The sequence below is a fragment of the Lates calcarifer genome, linkage group LG7_1 (assembly GCF_001640805.2).
Source record: "Lates calcarifer isolate ASB-BC8 linkage group LG7_1, TLL_Latcal_v3, whole genome shotgun sequence".
In the NCBI taxonomy this organism is placed as follows: Eukaryota; Metazoa; Chordata; class Actinopteri; family Centropomidae; genus Lates; species Lates calcarifer.
In genome coordinates, this window is record NC_066839.1 from 11,074,933 (window position 1) to 11,096,007 (window position 21,075).

The window sequence follows — 21,075 nt, forward strand, 5'->3', positions numbered from 1 at the left end:
GGGCATATTTAGAGACATTAGTAAATTGCTGAAACTGGGATTAAGTTCATATAAATGTATTAAAATACACATATCAAGCCAGCAAAATAAAATAAAGCAATATAGAGGCTACTGATCAACTTCTGCTCACCTTGTGTAGGCAACCCCTCATCTTCAAAGATGTCAAAGCTGTCCTGCTTGCTCCGTGTGTGTACCTCTTCCTCAGCAGAGGAGGCTGCTGACAACCACAGTTCATAAGGCCTCTGCAGCAAAGTCAGGTTGTACTGCAGCGAGTGGCTCAGGTCGTAGCTGTAGCTGCAGGGTACAACAGCAATGTCATTTCAAACATGCACAGTCTGTACAGTCCCATAATGAATTTAAGATTTTGGCCAAGAAATAACGTTTTTTAACATGTTGTAAAATAGGAAATAAAAGTTGTATTTCATGCTGGATGAGAGTGTGAGTTGTGACGTGCAAGCTTTTGTATATGCATAGTGATGTTTTTCCTTACTTATCAAGTACTAGAACTACTTATAGGAAAGGTATGTGAAAGCTGTTTTATAATGTTTACTGTCATGTAGCTGCTTGCTGAAAAATGCAACAAACAACCACAGAGGCTATAAAAACCTTCACATTAACTATTCTATTCTAAACAATCAGTAAAATCTTCCAACTGTGTGCAGACTGATCCTGGCATCCAAGGGCTCATTTGTTCCTTGCCACATCACCTAACCTTCTACCAAATTTCAATGAAATCTGTTCAGCAGTTTATTAGATGCCCTGCCAATGAGCAAACAAATAGACCTAAAAATGTTACCTACTTAATGAAGCTTAAAAACCTTGTAGGATGGGTGTGGAAAATCCTCACAAAGCAGAGTGTACTTGATGTCTATTTGTCAGACATGACACTGTAGCTTAAAAAGTAATTTTTTTTTTTTTAACCGAGAATTTGGACTACGAATTTGTCTTACCTGAAGTAGAAGTTACTGGAGAGGTCCACGTTCTGAAAGATCCGCACATATCTATAAAAGGCAAATTGGTCAAACTCACATCTACAAGTCATGAGCTAGAAAACATGATGTAGACAGTGCAGATGTATTTATCTTTAATATGCTACTTCAGTAATTTCCAATTAAGCATATTTATCACCAAGATTTAATTAAAAAAATCTTAAATATGCAAAAATATCAAGGGGACAAGCAAAATGCCAGCATATCATGAAGCTACTTGCACCAGTAAGAAAAATTGGCTTAATAATGTCATTCATTCACTTACAATACAAATACTTGTCAATATCAACATGCCACTGTCATGTATACAAGGAATTTCTGTGCAATCCTCCAAATGGCAAGCACCCTAACATATCTATAAAGAGAAGGGTGAAAGGGGGGAGAAATAGACTGCACCTTGCTTCATCGGGGTGTGTAACCCTAACTGAGTCATTGGGGATATAGATCATACTGGTGTCTTCAATTTTGTAAATGGAGTGGCCACCGATGTCAGCCATCTTTCTGCGCTTGGTGATCAACACAATGTAGTACCCCTCCAGAAAGCGAACAAACCCTGTTAAGAAAAAAAAAAAAAAACACAAATTTGAAATCTTTCACAACATACTAACTAATTTTCTTTCAAGGAACATTTTCTTCTACCTTACCATAAAAAAACTCTGAGCAAGTTGATTTGTAGGTCAACGTTTTTGTAGCCTGTATTTCATAATCCAAACAAGTGAATTATTCTGTGGAGGTGGATGATGAGTGTTTGTGTGTCATATTTCTCTGTATTACCTATACACTCCAATTCATTCAGTGTTACATAATTAAAATCTGACCCACAGAGAATCATGCAACATAGTTAATGATTTGCTTTCAGTTTCTGATGAGCTACTTTGTCATTGGTGACATTCAATACATAATAGATGGATGTGCATCATATCTGTGTAGTTTTTTAAAGCTCTGAATATTAGTGATGATGCATTGACCCCCCACCCCCTCTCTCATTACTGTTATTATCTATTTTGTATTATTGATACCACTTTACATTTTTACATGGAATCGGCATTATGCTATATTTCCCTGTCGCTATCCCCACCCGCCACCCCCCACCACAACTGGCAGATGGCCGCCCACCCTGAGTCTGGTTCTGCTCAAGGTTTCTGCCTCTTTAAAGTTTTTCCTTGCCACTGTTGCCTAGTGCTTGCTCATGGTGGGAACTGTTGGGTCTCTCTTTATAATTATAATAATCTAAAGAGTACGGTCTAGACCTGTTCTATATGAAAAGTAGCTTGAGATAACTTCTGTTGTGATTCAGTGTTATATAAATAAAACTGAATTGAACTGAATTGAATTGTAATATTTGCCTCATCAAGGCCAGTAGTTCATGTAAGTGTCCCTGTTAGACATGCTCCTTCATTATATTACTACCAGAACCCTGTGGACAGCTGTACTGTGTGTCACAGATGCAATTTTGCAACTGAATAAGAAGTCCTTGTACATCTGGCCTATTTACAATCACAGAAGGAGCAGTACTGCTGTGCTGTAAGAAAACTAGTAAGGATGATGAGGTCCATTTTATGTTCCAATAATAGATACGTAATGCTACAAAAGAACACTCATATACAGTATAATGTGATTAACAACAAATTTCATCCCAATAATAACCCACTTAATTACATACTGTATGTATGACTGTATGCTCTCAACTAAACAAGTGTTGGTTCATTTAAAAAAAAAAAAAAAAAGAGCCCTCCAGTGTCAAAGTAAATTCAGTCAATGGGAGCTTTTCTCAACCTGTGAAAACAGTTGTACACCGATTCACTAGATTCACTGAGAATGAGTTTAGGTGTGACTTAGAGTGGCTACTGGGCATTCTGATTTTAACTGAGTGTGAGTTGATGTGTCCAGACTTGCACATATTAGGTATTATTCCTCTGTAATGACAGTCAACTAAGCATGTGAGCTACAGCCATGTCTGAGAGTGAACTATCCTTCCACAGCCCACTTAATATTCTCTCACTTGTGACTTCACTGACTTACAATTCCTGTCAGTTCATTGTGTTTGTTCCTGCCAGAGATGGGTCAGACTGACAAAACTGGCGGATGAAAGTGAATAAAAATATACTTACAATAATGGTATTCATTACATACTGTAATAAGAAAGGTGACAGGTAAGGGGGCTCACAGTCTGTACTCAACATGGCTGTATCACTCTTTTATTCCATATGACACAGTGACTTTGACAAAAAGCAGCTTGTGAACAAAGATGACATTAGGGAAGAGTGGATCAGTCATTTGTTACGCAGACGTCAGAGTCAGAATCTGTCTGTGTCAGTGTGACCGACCCATCTACAGCCTCAACGATGAGGCTGAATTTAATCTTGAAGTATCCTATTACAACACTTATTTAAATGGTGGCAGGACTGAATTTTATCTTTGATGTGTTACTCTTATGCCCTAACAGAGCCCTGGCAATATTAGTTAACAATTGCTGGTATCCTCCTTAGCCAGAAATGGATATGTATAGACACACAGAGACACAGGACGAACCAGAAAGTAGAATGTAAGGCCGTTGCAATCGTGACATAATTTTAGCAATGTGGCTCAATGAAAGTCGGTCGGTCGGTCGGTCGGTCGGTCAGTCGGTCAGTCGGTCGACCTCCTTCATTCAGAATGAAATATCTCGACAACTCCTAGATTGATTTTTGTGATTTTTTTGTAAAGTCGTGGTCCTGTGGTAAAGTTGAGGTATATGCTAATGACTTTAGTGAGCTCCTATTTTTCTTCTGCACCAATAACTTTGGCAATCTCTTAACTTGTCATCTAGTTTCATCGTTAGGTCTTGCAATTGCTGGATCTCTGATTCCTAGGGGACCTTGGGACCCAAGTAGGTCAGTGACATTTTTGCAGATTGTATGACACATTTGATACATGTGGGATCAATAACCCATCCATGAATAATGACAGGTCACCAGGACAGGTTAATGCGACAAATTCAAACCTTCCTCTGTTATGTACAAATTGTAGGTCATGAGTTCAGGACTGATCACGCGGTACATACATGAAATACACAACTCTATCACACCAGCCACATTATTCACAGCCACTGGGTGCAAACACTGTCTAAGGACGTACACAGTTGGCTCGAGTGATCAGTTACACAAACTTCTCATGTAAAGAAACCTTTGCATTGGTATATGGAGCAGACAGACAGTTCAACACTGACCTTAGACAATGAGAGTGACCTGTATTCCATAAGTTTAGTTAACAAAAGGCCAGAAAATAGATACTGTGATTGCTTTTAATAAACCTTACAAATGTACTAAGTTGTAATTGGGACTGTAGGGCCAAAGCACAGAGACACAGGAGATGAGCTTTTTTTCCTCCCAAATGAATCAAAAATGATGTCTTACACTGTAATTTAACAGTCTGCCATTTTGCAGAAACTGAAATTAATTACATATTGACATATTTTTAATTACATTTCTTGGTCTGTTTTTTCAACATGAATACAGTTGTTCAAGTAAAACAATGTAGGTTGTATATCAAAAATGTTGTATCTCAAATGTGCCCCTTGCCATGTTTTATTCTTTTCAGACACTAAATCAGGGGGATTTAATGTGGCTATACCAAGTCAAAACAGATCTCACCTAAATTATATAAATGAATAACATATATAAAATACAAAATGAATTTAATACAGGGACACCTACCAAACAGTGTTCTTACAGTTTCATTTTACCCCATGTTCCATAAAAGTAAAGCAAAGTTTTAAAAATGTGAAAAGCTTCTTGCTGCTTCTGAATATACCACTGATGGTCATTATTTGAAACCTGAAAATTGAACATTATAAGCCTCACAAAGGTAGTGGTAGTAAAGGTAGCAGCAAGATTATACTGCAGTGAACTGCATTGTACTCTCAGATGTTTCTTTTATTTCATGTTTTCCATCTCCTGCACTTACTATGTAAAACCAGGTCAATACTCATAGCTGTACAACTGATGCTTTGAATAAGAGGTACACATTGCCTTCATTGTGCCCCACAATGGTTGTTGCTATGCCAGTGTGGAAAAGTGTAGAGGGACTGTACTCACCCACCATCCCAAAGGCTGAAACAGCCCTGGACAGACCCGACGAACCCTTCTGGCCAATTTTGGTGCGGTTGCCCAGGTCCAGACGGCCAAGCAGTTCCCGAACCTCTTGCTGGTTGTAAACATGCTACAGGCAAATACACACACACAGATATAGTATATACTGCACATGCATACAGCTGTAAGTAGTTTCTGCTTCTTTATCTACATGCATAGTTTCCGTATTGTTCATTTTACCTTGCAACAACAGAGAAATACAAAGTAATGACGTTTTTTTCTCAAAAGAAAAGCTGCTGCTAATGGACAGTGAGACTTACACAATAAAACTCTGTTCTGTGCTACAGGATGTAAATGATTAACAGGCCTTGTTTAATCGATGGTCCCAAATTTTCTACAGAGTGGTTTAGATTGATACTCAGTGAGGTGATTAAACCAAAATAGATTAGCTGTTATCCAAATTCTTTCAGCAATGTTGTAATGAATAAAAAGTAACTAAGTTTTTTTATTCATCACTTCTAAGGAACAAATGCAAACAGACTAGCAACCACGCAAACTAGTCATCTGCACAGGAACTTTCTTATTCTAATAATATAGATTTTACTTCCTCTGCACTGTGAAACAATATATGGTGTGTGCATTTCTTGTTTATTAGTGGAGTTACATGCTTTCCACTACAACATTAATCTAGGAGTTGTACAATATCCATTTATTTAGGTTCTTCTAATCACAGTATAATCTTTATTCATCACAGAAATAAAAATGTGTGTCAGCTTTCCTTTCATATGAGCAAGAGAAAGTGAAAGATGAGGTTGTTTCCTGCCTCAGACCCGCTCACCTCCATTTCTTCATCACATTCTCAAGCATTCATACTGTTTATAAAATACAACACTATGCCAATCAACAGAACATGGTTCCCCGAGGTCAGCGCAATATCTGCAGGAATGGGAGCGTGGGGTGATGGATATTTAGTCATGGATGCTTCATAATAACAAACACATCACAATCATAATCACCCGCAACACGAACAAACAAATCAACTCCCAGCTCATAGATCCTGGTAACGAGCAGTGGAGAAGAAAAGGAGGCACACTCAGCACTCATCAGCTAAGCTGTCACGCACAATACACTTGGGACAGGCTGAGTGATTGTACAATTTCCCCCCAGGCGTACTGTACTGTATTACATAAGCATATACATTTGCACTGTACCAACTGTGGTGGAAACTCGGCGCTTACCTTATCGTCAATTATGACCAGGTCCTTGGGTTCTGTGCGGTCGATCTTCAGGACTCTGTGTTTGGTCTGTGCCTGATTGCTCCCCACCAAAAAATACCTCTGGAAAGAAACATTAAATAATGAATGCACTGTAAGCTGAAATGTATCTGGTGCAGATTATTACAAGGGCCTTCAGAGTGTATATGTGCATAGTGAAGACAATCAAATTACGTGTTGTGATTGCATAATATCCACTACTTGTTTTCAACACAAGAGTCTTCAGTTGAGTCTTAAGGCCAGTTTATACATCTGTGTAGAATCAACACCATAGGTACTGTGTAGCTGCGTACCCTACACCATAGCATGACATGCATATCCACTGAAATGTAACTATACATTGCAGCGCCACAGACTGCAACAACTCTGATTAGTCCATTTGGTCCGCTGTGATTGGTTGCCATTTTATAATTTTATACTGTGTCTTGGAAAAGACATGTTTTTAAATTCCAATAGATATGGACACTCTGTTATTACAAGCCAGCTTGTAAATTCTCACTTTCTTCAGGCCTTTTTTCTCAGGAACATTTTCTCTCCACAATAAGTTGCCCAAGTAGAAATGAAGGAGGGAATTCAAGCTGATATGTATCATATAAACTTTGAATGAAAGTGGAATTATGAGTAGCCACAGTCCAGAGTACATATGGGCACAGCACATATTTGATCACAAGGCTACATTCTAATATGTTCCTTGTTGAGATTTGCGTCGTCCCTCTATGTCTCTTTCTTTCAAGTCATTATTTTTCTCATACTGGGTTGCAAGATGGCTAAAGAGTGTTAAATTGGAACACCATGTATCAGTACAGTACGCAACCATTAAAGCCATTTTGTCCTGTTCCAGTCTTCCCAGTATCCTATGGAGCTCTCTTTGTCCACCACAGTTAGACAGTCTGTTTATCTGCTGTTCAGTAAAATGGGCTGACAGAGGTTCAATAAGATATTGTGATAACTCAACTGTGCCAAATGTTTTCTGGCCTTATTTTTTCTAAATGTTTGTGGCTAGGGATGACAGCCATGAATCACACCCTCATTTTAACACTGGTGTAATGTAAGTAACTGAAAACAAATTTTAAATGCATTGTGAAAACAAAACAACACACAACTCATAAAGTAGGAAAGAGGGCTGCAGAACAAATTGTCTCTAGAATGCACACACGGTCCAGGCTATAAATATTTAGACAGTTACACATTTTCCAATATAGAAAGAATGGTGTGGGAGATAAAGGCCTTTTAACACACAGTGCCCAAAGTTTAGGGCTTCAAAAGTAATTAGATACTTGGCTTCTAAATGTTTGCTGAGCAGCTCTGTGTGATTTCAATGTTTGTTCATGCACAAAAGAGCTCACAAGAGGCTAAGAATTGATTGAGAGCTGAGAGTTGCATTTAGACTGAGGTTGAGTTGTCTGTCAACAGACCACAAAAGTCTTGTGGATAAGCAGAAAATCATTTCCATGGTGAAGAAAAACCACTTTGTGACTGCAGTGCAAGTCACAAACACTCTCTGGGAGTGTAGATGTACATGATTCCTTGTCAACAATGGTCATGAAGTCAAGAGAAGGCTTCATGACCATAACCTCAGAGGATTCACAAGATGCAAACTCCTGGCAATGATGATGCAACAAAAATCAACCAGTGATGGGAAGAGGAAAACGTGGAGGAAAAAAAAGGAACAGCCCATGACCAAAGCTGCCATCTCATCGGTTTAACATAGTGGTGGCTCTGTTATGGATTGGATATAGATGGCTGCTGAAAAAACTCCCACACTGGCATTTATTGATGATTTCATGCTGAGGATGAATGCAGAGGTAAAGAGGAGCATTCTGTGAGCTTAGATTCAGTCAAATGTATCAAACTGAGCCCAGAGCTTCATTCCACCTGCTGAAGACCAGACTAAAGAAATCAGGGAATTTACAAAGTGTCTGGTGTCTGGTTCAACACATCAGGCAGCAATTGACTGTAAATGATTTTCCACTTATCATTCTCATGGTAAGCCAAAGTTGACTAGGGAATACTTAGAGCAGCAAATCATCACAAACACTTTGCTGCCATCTAGTTTGCTGACTAGACACTACAAGAGTTCTTCATCCATTTACATCCTTTTTATATCCAACAAGAAGATGGTCTTGTCAATTTGGATACCCAGACTGGCAAGGAGAATTTGCACTGAATGTTGTCTGGCTTTGGGAGCCATTATGAGATAGTGATAATAACAGCAAGATTATGTTAAACGTACGGCTCTGGTTTCATACAAAACCATCTTCTGGATCCCACTGATGAGAGCCGCGGACTGAGGCATCTTCATTCCTGTTTTTTCCACTCACAATCCAGCAAACGGGGGAGCTGCAGAGCGAATGTAAACACAATATGTAAATCAATTACAGCACATCATTAAAAAATAAAGACAAGTTACACGTATCATAGATACGCCTGGTACTTATAGCTACTGTGTGTGCATCTTTTTTTAGCCCTGAGCATTTCCTAGCTAACATTACTCACCATTAATTTAGCTAGCTAGCTGCGTTAGCCACAAAAAGTCTCCAGTGATTATAGTATGCATTCTCTCTGGGAGTCAAATCATTTTTTTTCAATGTTTTCAATACATTAAATGTGTCTGTAAGCTGCCCGAGTACTTCCGACTAGCCGAGCATGCAACATGAATTTGTTTTAGTCAGGTGACTGTCATGAATGACTGATCTCAAGTCAGCTGATACGGTGCCTGCCAGAGTCAAAAAACTCGACAGACTGAAATGCGATTAATAAATACACGGTGCCAGTCCTCTTCTCTGACATGCTTTCTATTATCCTGCGTTTATTACTGTCTACAACTAAGAATACACACACTTCTTAATTCAAACCTGCTCTCAAACCACAAAGAAGCTAACATTAACTAGCTACAGTGTAGAAAGCTAAACCCTCCCCGCTTTCGTTTGTTAGTTGCTATGGCAACCGTGTTCGGTGACTGGATACCTCAGTTAGGTAAAGCTAGGTAGGTTAATGTGGTTAGAAGTAGTTAACGAGCGATGATAAAAGTTTCGACTTCGAATAAAGTTGATAAAGGAGTGCCCCTCAGTAACGGTAAATAAACTATAACGAAATATAACAGTATTTACCTGTAGCTATTGAACTTTTATATTGCAGTGTAGTAAGTCATGTCACGTTAATGGACAAACTGTTAGGTCAGCAGATATGTTACAACTGCTAGATTGATACGTTTTTCACTTCTCTGTTTATGACTTTTACTTCTCCCTTTGTATGCTTATAGCTCAAATGGACTGTTTTGTGGATAACCTAATGGAAGATGAAGCTGAGAGAGAGAATCTTCTTGCCAAACCCACCTGCTTCATCATAATTGGAAGACCGGTAATAATGTGATTCACACAACACTGCACAGTCAGAAATGATCTCCAACAGGGGGCATATCCATAAATACTTAATACCCACCATGTATGAAATGCCCTATCACCATTTCCTGGATATGCAAGGACAAAATGGGCAGTCCTCATCTCTTAGTTTCCCATCAGTTAGCACAAAAAAAGAGAAAGAAATTACATGTCCCTTGTACTGTTGGGGAAACTATGCATGGAGCTACTTTGTCAAAGCTCAGTGAGTGTCAAACTTGTAATTGGATCTTTTTCAAAAATTATAGTGGAGATTTAGAAACAAATAAAGTCACATTAAGCGATAAGAACATTACTGGGTGCAGTATAAGATGGTCCAATGTCTCAGTCTTCACTCCTCAACCACATCCTGGAGGGTGCTACTATCAGTTGTTAAACCAGCATTTTTTTCTAATTCCTTTCATGTCATGTGACACAGTGACTCCATATCAATTTTGTGACAGGGTGTTGGCAAATCTACCTTGGCCAAAAAAATTGCAGAGTCTTGGAAGTGCGTCTTGATTGATGGTAAGTCATTGTTTTTGTCTTTGCACCAACATAATGTCCACCACCATTTCAGATATTTCTCATCTGCTTTTACAATATTTCAGATACAGATCTGCTCAACACACACATAAAAAATAAAACAAAGCAAGGCGTAGAGGTGAGTAATACATTCTGTGTCATGGTACAGGACAGTTGACCATCCTATTTGTGCATCATGTGTTTTCATGTGTTCGTCATAGCTGCTTTATCTGACAATTTTAGCTCTTGAAAATCTTATCTGAGGGGAAAAGTATACCAGAAGATGAAGTGCTGCAGCTGATTCTCGACAGGTTTAACTCACCAGATGTGGAGCACTATGGTAAATCATGCACTCATATTTAATTTAATCAGACTCAGAACAGTGGTCATGCATGCAAATAAACCCTATATGTTGTTTGTGGAGTATGATAAAGTTTAAAAGAATGGATGTGTTATATGATGATATCACTGCAACCTGTTATTCAAAATGGCAGTATGGGAGCTATGCCACTGTTTGTATTTGATAGCTCAATGTGTTGTGATACAGGGTATGTGCTGAGCTGCCTGCCATTTATGTCTGAGGAGTGTCTGAAGATTCGTGAGCAGATTGAAATGATCAAAAACCTCAAATTAACACCTGATTTCATCATTAACATCAAGGTTAACGCCATATCTTCTGTTTAGAGTTGTGTATTCCATCTTATTTTGTAGCATTTTATTTCTTTATTTATTTCTTTTATTATCTTTATTTTCTTCAAGCTAGCGATATCTGCTCTTTTTTTATGTGTCATTGGTTTAACACTCCTGTCTACCACTAGTGTGCAGACAAGGACCTGGACCCAGAGGCTGTCAGGTCTGAAGCAGTATCCAGAGACGGGGCAACTATACAACAGGGATCAGTGGAAGCGTGAAGATGTGTACATCAACAAGAAGGAGAACAAAGATGAAGAAGCGGAGGAGGAAGAGGAGCAGGTGTGGCTCAAGGGAAAACTCCTCCTGTCTTGTCTTTAGTATTGAACTAATTTGATTTAAAAAAAAAGTAAATTGGACTTTTTAAATTCTAAATATGCTTATCACAATTTTAAACTACCTTATACCTTAAACAAGAAAACTGTCAAACTATGTTTTCCCTATCATACTAATAGGCTTGAATTTGCTTGCAGGCTGCTGAAGAGGAACTCCAAAAGGATATTATTGACCAAGATGGTGTGGACACCAGAGAATCTGGCCAGAAATGCTTTCATTAGAATCAACATGTACAAGGAGACCATGCTCAGACCATTGGAGGTGAGTTCATGGCTCACAATTAAGAAGTTACATAAACATGTCATTCCCTCACCATAATGCATAATGAACACAGCCTAATCCAAAAGTTTTAGCATCACAAATCAAGTTTAATGTAATTTTCATGTCTGAATAAAATCAGATGAGGATTTAAATGAACTGTTCTTCTAACAAAAGTAAAAACACTGAAACCTTTGTTGAGCTAGTAAATTATGAGTCAACTGAGATTTTTTCAGGACTACATGACGGACCACAACCCCCTCTATCTGTTGGAACTGGATGGAAACAACACTCCTGAAGAGCTGCACTCGGTAAAGACACTAAAGATGAATCTCCCATTTCAGGAAATACATTCTACAGTATTATAAACAATATAATAAGTAACTACATTTTGCATATCATATGCTGTTGAATTGATTTTGTCACCACAGTAAGTTTATAATAGCAGCCAACATTAGTGTAGTATGTCTGTTTGCATAATATGGATGTTCAATTACCTATGTATTCTTTGGGCTGACATTAGTTTGTTAATTGTTTGTAGTCTGTAATGTCCCGTCTTGGATCCATGGCAATAAAACGTGTCTCCATTCCCATCCTCCTCCACCAGACTGATGATGAAGAATTGCCAGAGGATATTGACACGGTCTGACATCGCTGACTATATTTTTATTTTTCTTCAAAACACAATCAGTTATGTGAATGCCTAAAAGTATTTCAAACAACTGTTTGAGCAACAAACTTAAGTGTGTGTTTTTTGAAAATGATGCACTATGTTTTTAACAGTTTCCTTCCACTGAATCTACTTCTAATTATTCTAAAACTCTTTTCCAGGAGGAGCTACTGAGAATGAAGTCCTCTTCCAGGGTAGTGGCCCCTCGCTTTAGGTGGAGAAGGAGCCGGTGGGGCCAAACATGTCCTGTTGCTCTGAGGGAGGGCCAGGTCATTCCTGGCAAGCCAGAATTATCTGTGGGGTGAGTGTTCCTTTATAGACTGTGGTCAGGTTAAGAATCTGCCCAGTGAGACTACTGTGTAAAGATGTCAGCCAACTCTCATGTCAACCCCTCTACAGTTTCCAGGACAAACTGTACATCCTCTCATCTCAGGAGGCCTACCAGAAGTTTGTCACAAACCCCAGAAGGTACTTACTGCCTCCAATGCCCAGGCCCCCTTGCAGGGTTTCCATCATTGGGCCCCCTCAGGCAGGAAAGAGCACCCTATGTAAGCTTCTAGCCCAGCATTACAGCACATTGGTGCTTGATATGGAGGAACTGGTGCAGCCACTTCTGGCCAAGGTTGAACAGGAGAGGCTTGACAAAATCAAACAGGAGACTACAGAGGTCGCTATAGAGAAAATCAAGATGAAAATGGAACAGGATGGTGGACAGAATTCAGGCAAGTTGAGCTTTGCATATGGTTATTATACTCACCTGTATAATCACATTGTATTTTGTTAAACAAAAACAAAAAAATTAAACTAACTGTAACACAGTGTGCCAGAGCTGAATAACTATTCCATTAACAAATTTTATTTCACATCAGGTTTTAAAGTATGAGGCATTTTAACATTTCACACAGTACTGTGAAAATGTAGATTGTTCTGTCATATTTGAATTAATCTTGTGATATTATACTTCATCAGATGACACCAATTCTGTGGAAGGTAAGATGTACTGTCTTTACCACTCTTTCTCTGACATGTATAAATGATCCTTTTATGATTCTGTAACTATCATAGAATAGTCGTATTAGTATTATTAGTTTTAATTAGTATTAATTAGTATTTAATATCAATTTGTGTGCTAATGTTTTCTGTTGTTCTCAGTGACAGAGGATCATCCAGAGGTGAAAGCCATGGTGCTTAGTGCTCTGGAGGAAGCCAAACAACTGAGCACATCTCTCCTTCTTCTGTATGCTGAGGCCCTGGAGAACCGTATAAAAGAGGTATGTCATAGATCTAAAATATGGCTGCAAGCTTTATGGTCCTAATAGTCAGGATACCCAACCATCCCCTCTGCAACTGTATTTGAGACTGTAGTTAGATTTTTTTCAGTCTATTAAATTTATTTCGACTGTATTAAACATAAATGTTGCATTTGAGCCTAATAAAGGTCGAGATGTTACAGATTACAGAGGCAGATAGCAGATGCAGAGGTCAGGACTGGCTGGGTGCTTGACAACTTTCCCAAGAACTTTTCCCAAATGGACGCCTTACAGCAGGGTGAAATCCTGCCAGACATCATTTTTTGTCTCAAAGACAGCGGTGGAAATCAAGGTAGGAGACACAGAAACAAGGCATCACAAACAAGTCGTTGTTTTAGTCAAATATATAGACTTATGTCTGCGTTCATGTGTCACTTCATTGCACTTCAATATGTTGAACAGTTTTGAAGAGATTGTACGAGATGAACAAGGAGAGAGTGGACCAAGCAGTAAGGAAGAGGTTGCAGGACGCACAGTCTGAGAAGGAGAAACAGGCCTTGTAGGTGTAGATAAAGTGATGCTGTAACATTTTGTAGTTTATTTTATCTGAGCAGGATTGTTAACGCATCTTTTGTTTTTGTGCTTCATTTTCCCACCATATTAGAAACCAAAATGAGCAAGACTCAGAGGTTCATTCAAATCTAGAGACAGTAGTTGAGGAAACTGATGGTATGTATTATCTGTCTATGAAGCAGCCTAATTCACATACCATCCTTGAGCCTGTAAAGATAAAGCATTGTTTTTGTTGCATTCCTTTTCTCTGCAGATAATCATGAGCCATCTGGCACCACCAGCCCTGTACATCCTGACATGATCAAAAAGGAAGGTGAGACATTTTTATTAAATGCTGCTGTTTTTCAGCTCAAAAATGTAAACTGCTCTCTCAGTATTTAAAACCTATATCCTCTCCCTCTGTTGCTCAAGCTGTGACACTGCCTGATCACTGGGAGTTTGGTTATCCAGACGGCCCAGAGATGAATGACTATAAACTTCAACTGCAACAGTTTATGTCCGAATGGGAACAAATGCAGTCTGCTCTCAGTGTTGCCCACTCAGTACTGGAGATTGATGGCAAAAGCCCTGAGGACTTGCTCCAAGAGATGGTCCTTCAGATGGAGAGTGAGTGTAACCTTTAAGTATCAATCACAGTCTTGAATTTATGTTACACCACAAACTTTGTGTAACATATCCCACACTGATGATTGCATTCCTTAGTATTCTCTTTCCCATAGTTTGTTTGTTTTGGCAATTGATTAATTGATTGATAATTGATTAATTATGTATAACAGATGTTTTTAATTTGATAATAGAATATTGATTATCTCCTCAACAATGTGACATTCAACTAGATAAAGAAAAAATTACATTCAGTCTCCGGTTTACATGCATGATCTTCAGAGCCCTTCAAGTATGTGCCCTGGGAGCTGTCAACAGTGGACCTGGACGAGGAGGCAGAGGATATTGAGGCCTTAGCAGAACTGGAGAGAGCCGAGGAAGCCAGCAGTGACAATGAAGCAGCAGAGGAGGAGGAGAATGAAGTCAGTAAACAGAGACCTTTTCACTTTAAAGCCTCAACCAGTGACTTTTTCTGATTTTATGAGCTACAGGTTTATAATCCTGTTTATAATTTTGAGACTGAAGATACAGGGTTATTTTACTGCTTTGTTGACAAATAATAATAATATATATTTTTAAAAAACTTAAACAGCATCTCCTCCTTTTCAATGAAACCAGGGTGGCACAACTGCCAAGAGATTATTAGGTGATACTCATCATTTCTGTCCTGTGGCCTTAAAAAACCATAACGTCCTCTGGCCTTGTACGGATGAAACTGCAGCAAAGTACCGTGAGAGGACCTTCTACTTCTCCAGCCCAGAAGCAAGAGACATTTTCCTTCAAGACCCTATGCAATTTGTTGCAAAGACTGAGCCTCTCAAGGTACAAGCTGAGAACAAGAAAGAAAAGGTCATAGTAAAATAAAAAAACTTTTCTTACATTTCTTATTTTCTTCCATCCTAGCCTCCTGCCCTGCGAGTCCTTTTGCTTGGCCCCCGTGGGTCGGGCAAGACCACTCACGGAGAGTGGCTCGCCCAGCAGTTTGGCCTCTTCCATATTCAGTTCAGGGAGCAGCTCCAGATGCTCGTCATGGCCAAGACGAAGCAGCGGGTGCCTTATGCTGATGAGGTGGAGTCTTCAGAGGAGTCTCCTGAAGACTTGGAGGCCCTGATAAAGGAAGCCAGGGGTGGGGATGAAGAGGAGGAGATGGAGGATACCTCTGCCGATGACAATGACACAGAGGTAAGTCTCAATAAACTTTCGCTGAAATAAAATTCCAACCAATGCAACCAATAGCTGGTGAATTATACTATCCTCTGACAGTGAATTATTGTGTATTTGCTTTTGTGTGTCTACAGCAGGAAGTGGTACTAACTGATGAGGAAATGGCAATCAAAGCCTATTTATCTGATGGAGATCCATTGCCTCCACACATCCTGGACATGGTTATTGCACCATACTGGAAACAAGAGCCATACAAGTACTTGTACACACACCCACACAAAAATGCAAACTTCCAGCACTTGATCCTACTAAAAGTAGATGTTTGATATGTTTGGAAATAAACTTATTTACTTTCTTGCTGAGTTAGATTAGAAGATTGACAACACTCTCATATCTATACAATAGATATGAAGCTAAGCTAACTTAGCTTAGCACAAATCTTACTTCACTTAGCATAAAGACTGGAAACAGGAGGGAACAGTTAGCCTGGCTTTTCCAAAGGTAACAAAATCCACCTACCAGCAACTCTAACCATGTAACTAATGAATTAATATTTACTGTTGCATACAGACATAAGAGAAGTAACAATCTTCTCATCTAACTTGGCAAGAAAGCGAATAAGCATAGTACCCAAAATGTCAAACTTTTCCTTGTGAACACCTGACAACATAAGGTGTTTACTTACCTCAACATTCTCTCTCGTAGGTCCACAGGTTTTATTTTGGAGGGCTTCCCGCATCATCCCGATGAGGTGCAGTACATGTTGCAGCAACATCTCTTCCCTGACACTGTGGTTATCATGGCGCTGGATGTCACGGAAGTTCAGAAACGGCTGTTGCCGAGATACCTGGAGAAGTGGCGCGAGCGTCGCAACCACCGTGATGCACAGCTTAACATCCTTCGTGATCTGCGTAAGAAAAACCGGGTAAGCAAGTTGGTAATGTAACTTTCCCACCAACTTTATTATGAAGCATTAGGTGACACAATTACTTTAATGCCTTTGGAACAGGAGGAAAACATTATCAAGAGAAGGGCTGAACTCATGGCAGAAAAAGGTGCCACAACAGCAAAAACAAAGGTAAAGCATCTCATCATAACCACAGTCATCCCCTCTCTACATCACTGGTGAATCCTTCCCTCTTCTTCTTGTCACCTAACCAAGTAGTTTAGGTATGAGGATGAAGAAGGTGATGAAGCGGAAGAAGAGGAAGCTGCAGGGGACATAGAGGATGAGATAGAGACCATGCTGGAGGAGGAGTTTCCTTTAGAAGAGAATAACGAAGACATGGAGAATGAGGAGAGTGAGGATGCAGCTACTGAGAGGCTGGAGACGGAGATAGAGGAGCGTTTTGTGACAGATGAAAACAACCTTGTCACTCTAACGGTACAAACACACAAACCCATAAAGGCACTTAACCAGCAAAACAATGATTTGGTTGCCACACCCTTACAATTTCTGCTATTATGTTACTGCAAAGTGGTTGTACTTTACTTACCCTCATACGTTCTGTTTTGTGCTTTTCTATGATCAGGAGCTGCTGAGTGAGCAAAACATACCCAGCATTTCAATCAGTGCAGCTCGCAGGCTCCGAATCGTGCGGCATCAGCTGCTTCAGAAAATACAACCTCTGCTGACTAACAGGGAGTCACTCTTCCAACAATGTCAGCCCATCTCATACAGCCTGGCACAGAAGCTGCTGCTCTCCTCTTACAAGTTACACAGTGCCTTTGGTTGCTGGGATCCCATCAAGGTGGGTATCATTCAGGGATGGTATCATCATTGGGATGAAGCCCTGATTTTTGTCATTAATAAATATTCTATAAGTAATGTCAGACATTGTTTATCCCCCCTCTATAGCAATACAAAGAGAGAGACTTAATCCAGCCTCTGCAGTGGCCTCTCAATACCACATATCCTCTGATCTTCCATCAATACATCTACTTCTTTGCATCCAAAGAGAATCGCAACACTTTTATGCTCAACCCCTTGAAGTACCTTAGGCAGCCCAAGCCCATCCCAGCTCTCCCAGTTAAAATGGCTGTCCTTGGACCACCCAAATCTGGAAAAACCACTGGTAAGACTCATGACAGCTGCAAAATAATCCACACTCTCAATGCTTATCCCTTTTTTATTTTTGGTCTTCATTCTTCTTGGTTTTCTTTTATTTCTACAGTGGCAGAGATGTTTGCTCAAAAATATGGCTTGGTGCGGCTGTCCATTGGTGGTGTTATGCGCATGGTGCTTAACACTCAGGGGCATACTGATCTGGCTGTCCAGATGACAAAGTATCTCTCCCAGGGCCTGGTGGTGCCTGATGAATTGGCAATTCAGTGTCTGGAGGTGGCGCTCATGAGCTCAGTCTGCAGCACTCGAGGGTAAGATCCTAAGACCTGACCTGACACATGATTTTTGGGTTTCAAGATGAAGACTACATTCTTATTCATCATGAAACCTGCACAGGCGTGAAGAAGACATTTTTACGTATTTGATGTTCCAGGTACGTGTTGGATGGTTTTCCGATGACACTTAAACAGACAGAGCTCATGGGTTCTCGGAGCATCATCCCCATGATAGTAGCTGAGCTTCAACTGGACACAGTAGAGGTGCTCAAGAGAGGTCTTGTGGACAAGATAAAACCCAACAAGTGAGAGAACACTCACACACAACAGTGGGAATGATAAATACACAGAAATCATGTATGAGAGCTTTTAAAATCACAAACCTTTAAAGTTAATGTAGTAATATGTGTTCTGTTCCCCCTCCCTCCTCGAATTATAGACCTCACCCGATGCACGACAGCTCTGAGATCCTCCACATCCGTAACTCCTGTTACAAGCAGGAGGTGGAGCAGGTGAGGAAATACTTCCAGCAGCAATATCAGAACTGGATTCTGCTTGATGGACTTAAGAGCAAATGGTGGATCTGGAACAGCATTATTAAGGAAGTCAGTATCAGCATGACATATATCCACAGCTACCTGGAGAGGACACGCAACGGTGAGTACAAGATGCTTATCCAGGCATCAGCTAAGCACGGTTTTTAAAACCTGAAGTAACACTGAAAACCCAATCATCTAGACCTCTTTTTTCAACCTATCTCTTTTTAATTGCTCATAGCAGTTTGCAAAAAAAATAACTTACAAATACAGTGAGTAGATAACAAACATTAGGTCATCCCCCACATTTTAATTTTGTAGGTCAGGCTGCCTGCATCAACAGGCTGTGCATCACACCCAAGGAGCTGCACTATCGGCTTGGAGAGTTTGGCCAGTACTGCCCTGTCTGCCTGGCTCTACATCATCACCTGGTGGACGGCTCAGAAACTGCAGTTTTGACTCATGCAGCTGAGTACAAGGGACAATATTACAAGATGTGTGGTGAAGAGCATTTAGAGGTCAGTGGAATGGAGTTGCACACAGATATCAAATGATCAAAGGTGAAAAGTTGTTCTGCCTTTCATATATTAATATTATTTAACTGTGACTGAAAGAAAATATAACATTTTGTATAACGTATTGCTCTCAACCACAGAAGTTCCTGTCCAGTCCAGATCAGTTTGTGACCCCTGGCTGCCCACATACTCTCCCACAATCCCACCTCCTCCCAAGAAAACTAACTGAAATTCAGGTGAAGAACAGGTTCCCACAGCAGGTTGAGATGAAGGGCTTTTGTCCTGTGACTTACCTGGATGGAAAGCAGAGGTAAATCCAACTCTAATCATATCTCCCCTGCTTGAAGGTATATTTCTGAAAGCTGAACAAATGTGCACACCACTGGATTCTTTATGTTGTGCAGGCAGATAGTTCTCTTTAAGTTTCTGCTCCAAAGAAAAGGTGAATTTTGAAAGATGTCTTCTTACTGCACTCAACTCTTATATTAGTCACTATATTTTCTAGTTTTCTATTCATGTAAGACTTATTTGTTCATAGGTATGAAGCCCTGGTTCGAGGAAAGATGGAATATGCTGTGGAATACAGAGAACTGATCTACATTTTTGAGACAAAGGAGAAACAAGACAAGTTTTTGAGGTGCGTTTCTATCTCTGTCATTAATCCTTTCTTCTTACAAGGATCAAATCAATGCATAACAGTAATACAGACAGTGTAACATTATTGTGCCTTGCTCAATTTTGGTCTATTCAGTAAAACTTGGTGTTAACACATTATCTATCAAGGACTCCTGAAACCTATTGGGACCAAAAGCTGCCCAGTAAAGTTCCTCCTCTCTGTGAACCTGTACCCCTCACAGCGCTTCCAACGCTGGGTTACCTGGAACAGGTAAACACACTAAGTCTCATCAGCAGAGATTTTATAATGTCATATAATGAAGTGTTTTTCTGAGATATCTGCTCTGCTCTGAGTAAAGTCTGTATTTTTTAGGGTGTGGCAGTAGCAGTCATCAAGGCCATGACAGCTGTTGGCTGTCTCAAACCAAAGTATCCTTTCCTCAGTATACAAAGATCAGCACTCCTCTATGTGGCCTTTTATCTGAAAGGTAAACAAAATTCAAGGTTACCTCAGGTCTTTCCTCAAAATTAATACTTTTAACTTTAAAAACTTTTAAATCCAGATCTTTCCGTTGTTATACTGTATTTTCCCATATATATTGTGTCTTTTACTTATGTAATAAATGAAAGGTCACATTTTTACAGCTTTCAACAACAAGAGCACAGACTACACTCGCCAGAAGTACAAAAAGAAGCTGGCCTTGTTTGAAGAAAACTGTGCACTCATCCCCTACCTGAGCTCAACAATGAGAGGGAACTACAGGCCTCCCAGTGAATGTCCCATTGACTTTGAGTTCAAACTGAACAGATTCCTGGCTTTGGAGGACTTGCCGAGAGCCAACTGTGTGCTGTAGCTGAGCCTGTTTTACACCTTCAACTCACTGTATGGTGTGATGACCCGTGTGACATAAATATATTTTAAAAGTAACCTGCTGAAAGAATTTATTTTATTAAGAGCTGTCTGTAATAAAACATTGAACACTACATACACTAATTTAAACACTGCACTTTTCATGCATGACATAAAATGAAATGAATTTTAGGCAAGCATGTTTCTTCATATTACTCCTGAAACAGAAGACAGGCAGGAGAATGGCCACTGATACACACTAATGACTCATCTTTAATCTGTCGATATTATACTATGTATTATCGTATGAGTAACTGTAAATTATACGTTAATACACGTCAATGCAGACTATGATGGACTGAGTTGACTGCTCGATAATGAATGCATCTACAGTACGCCTTTGTTAAGATTCCTTCTCGCAGCAACAAGGGAAGGCTTTG

At 39.7% G+C, this 21,075-nt stretch overlaps 2 protein-coding genes across 2 annotated transcripts in view; one reads left to right on the top strand and one right to left on the bottom strand.

The window, feature by feature from the left end:
- fig4a (FIG4 phosphoinositide 5-phosphatase a) overlaps nucleotides 1–9,027 on the bottom strand; it is a 43,621-nt gene extending 34,594 nt beyond the window's left edge. The window contains 7 exon segments of the mRNA XM_018694508.2: nucleotides 131–294; nucleotides 951–1,001; nucleotides 1,386–1,542; nucleotides 5,066–5,189; nucleotides 6,298–6,396; nucleotides 8,567–8,673; nucleotides 8,830–9,027. Of these exon segments, the coding sequence (XP_018550024.1) occupies nucleotides 131–294; nucleotides 951–1,001; nucleotides 1,386–1,542; nucleotides 5,066–5,189; nucleotides 6,298–6,396; nucleotides 8,567–8,635 (664 nt within the window). The 5' untranslated portion in view covers nucleotides 8,636–8,673; nucleotides 8,830–9,027.
- A 231-nt stretch (nucleotides 9,028–9,258) lies between these two features.
- Nucleotides 9,259–20,713, top strand: ak9 (adenylate kinase 9). Its single transcript, XM_051071868.1, is given in 38 exon segments — nucleotides 9,259–9,408; nucleotides 9,596–9,693; nucleotides 10,175–10,238; nucleotides 10,322–10,374; nucleotides 10,479–10,575; nucleotides 10,783–10,895; nucleotides 11,054–11,071; nucleotides 11,073–11,209; nucleotides 11,423–11,522; nucleotides 11,756–11,830; nucleotides 12,061–12,162; nucleotides 12,351–12,490; nucleotides 12,589–12,911; nucleotides 13,159–13,179; nucleotides 13,342–13,460; nucleotides 13,656–13,791; nucleotides 13,902–13,998; nucleotides 14,104–14,168; nucleotides 14,266–14,325; nucleotides 14,424–14,618; nucleotides 14,898–15,037; nucleotides 15,234–15,437; nucleotides 15,519–15,797; nucleotides 15,914–16,035; nucleotides 16,485–16,704; nucleotides 16,789–16,857; nucleotides 16,945–17,163; nucleotides 17,312–17,530; nucleotides 17,638–17,854; nucleotides 17,954–18,155; nucleotides 18,278–18,424; nucleotides 18,559–18,776; nucleotides 18,977–19,173; nucleotides 19,311–19,480; nucleotides 19,709–19,807; nucleotides 19,954–20,056; nucleotides 20,159–20,273; nucleotides 20,431–20,713. Coding segments are annotated over 38 exon segments (5,217 nt in total). The 5' UTR covers nucleotides 9,259–9,353; the 3' UTR covers nucleotides 20,640–20,713.
- The last annotated feature ends 362 nt before the right edge of the window (nucleotides 20,714–21,075 follow it).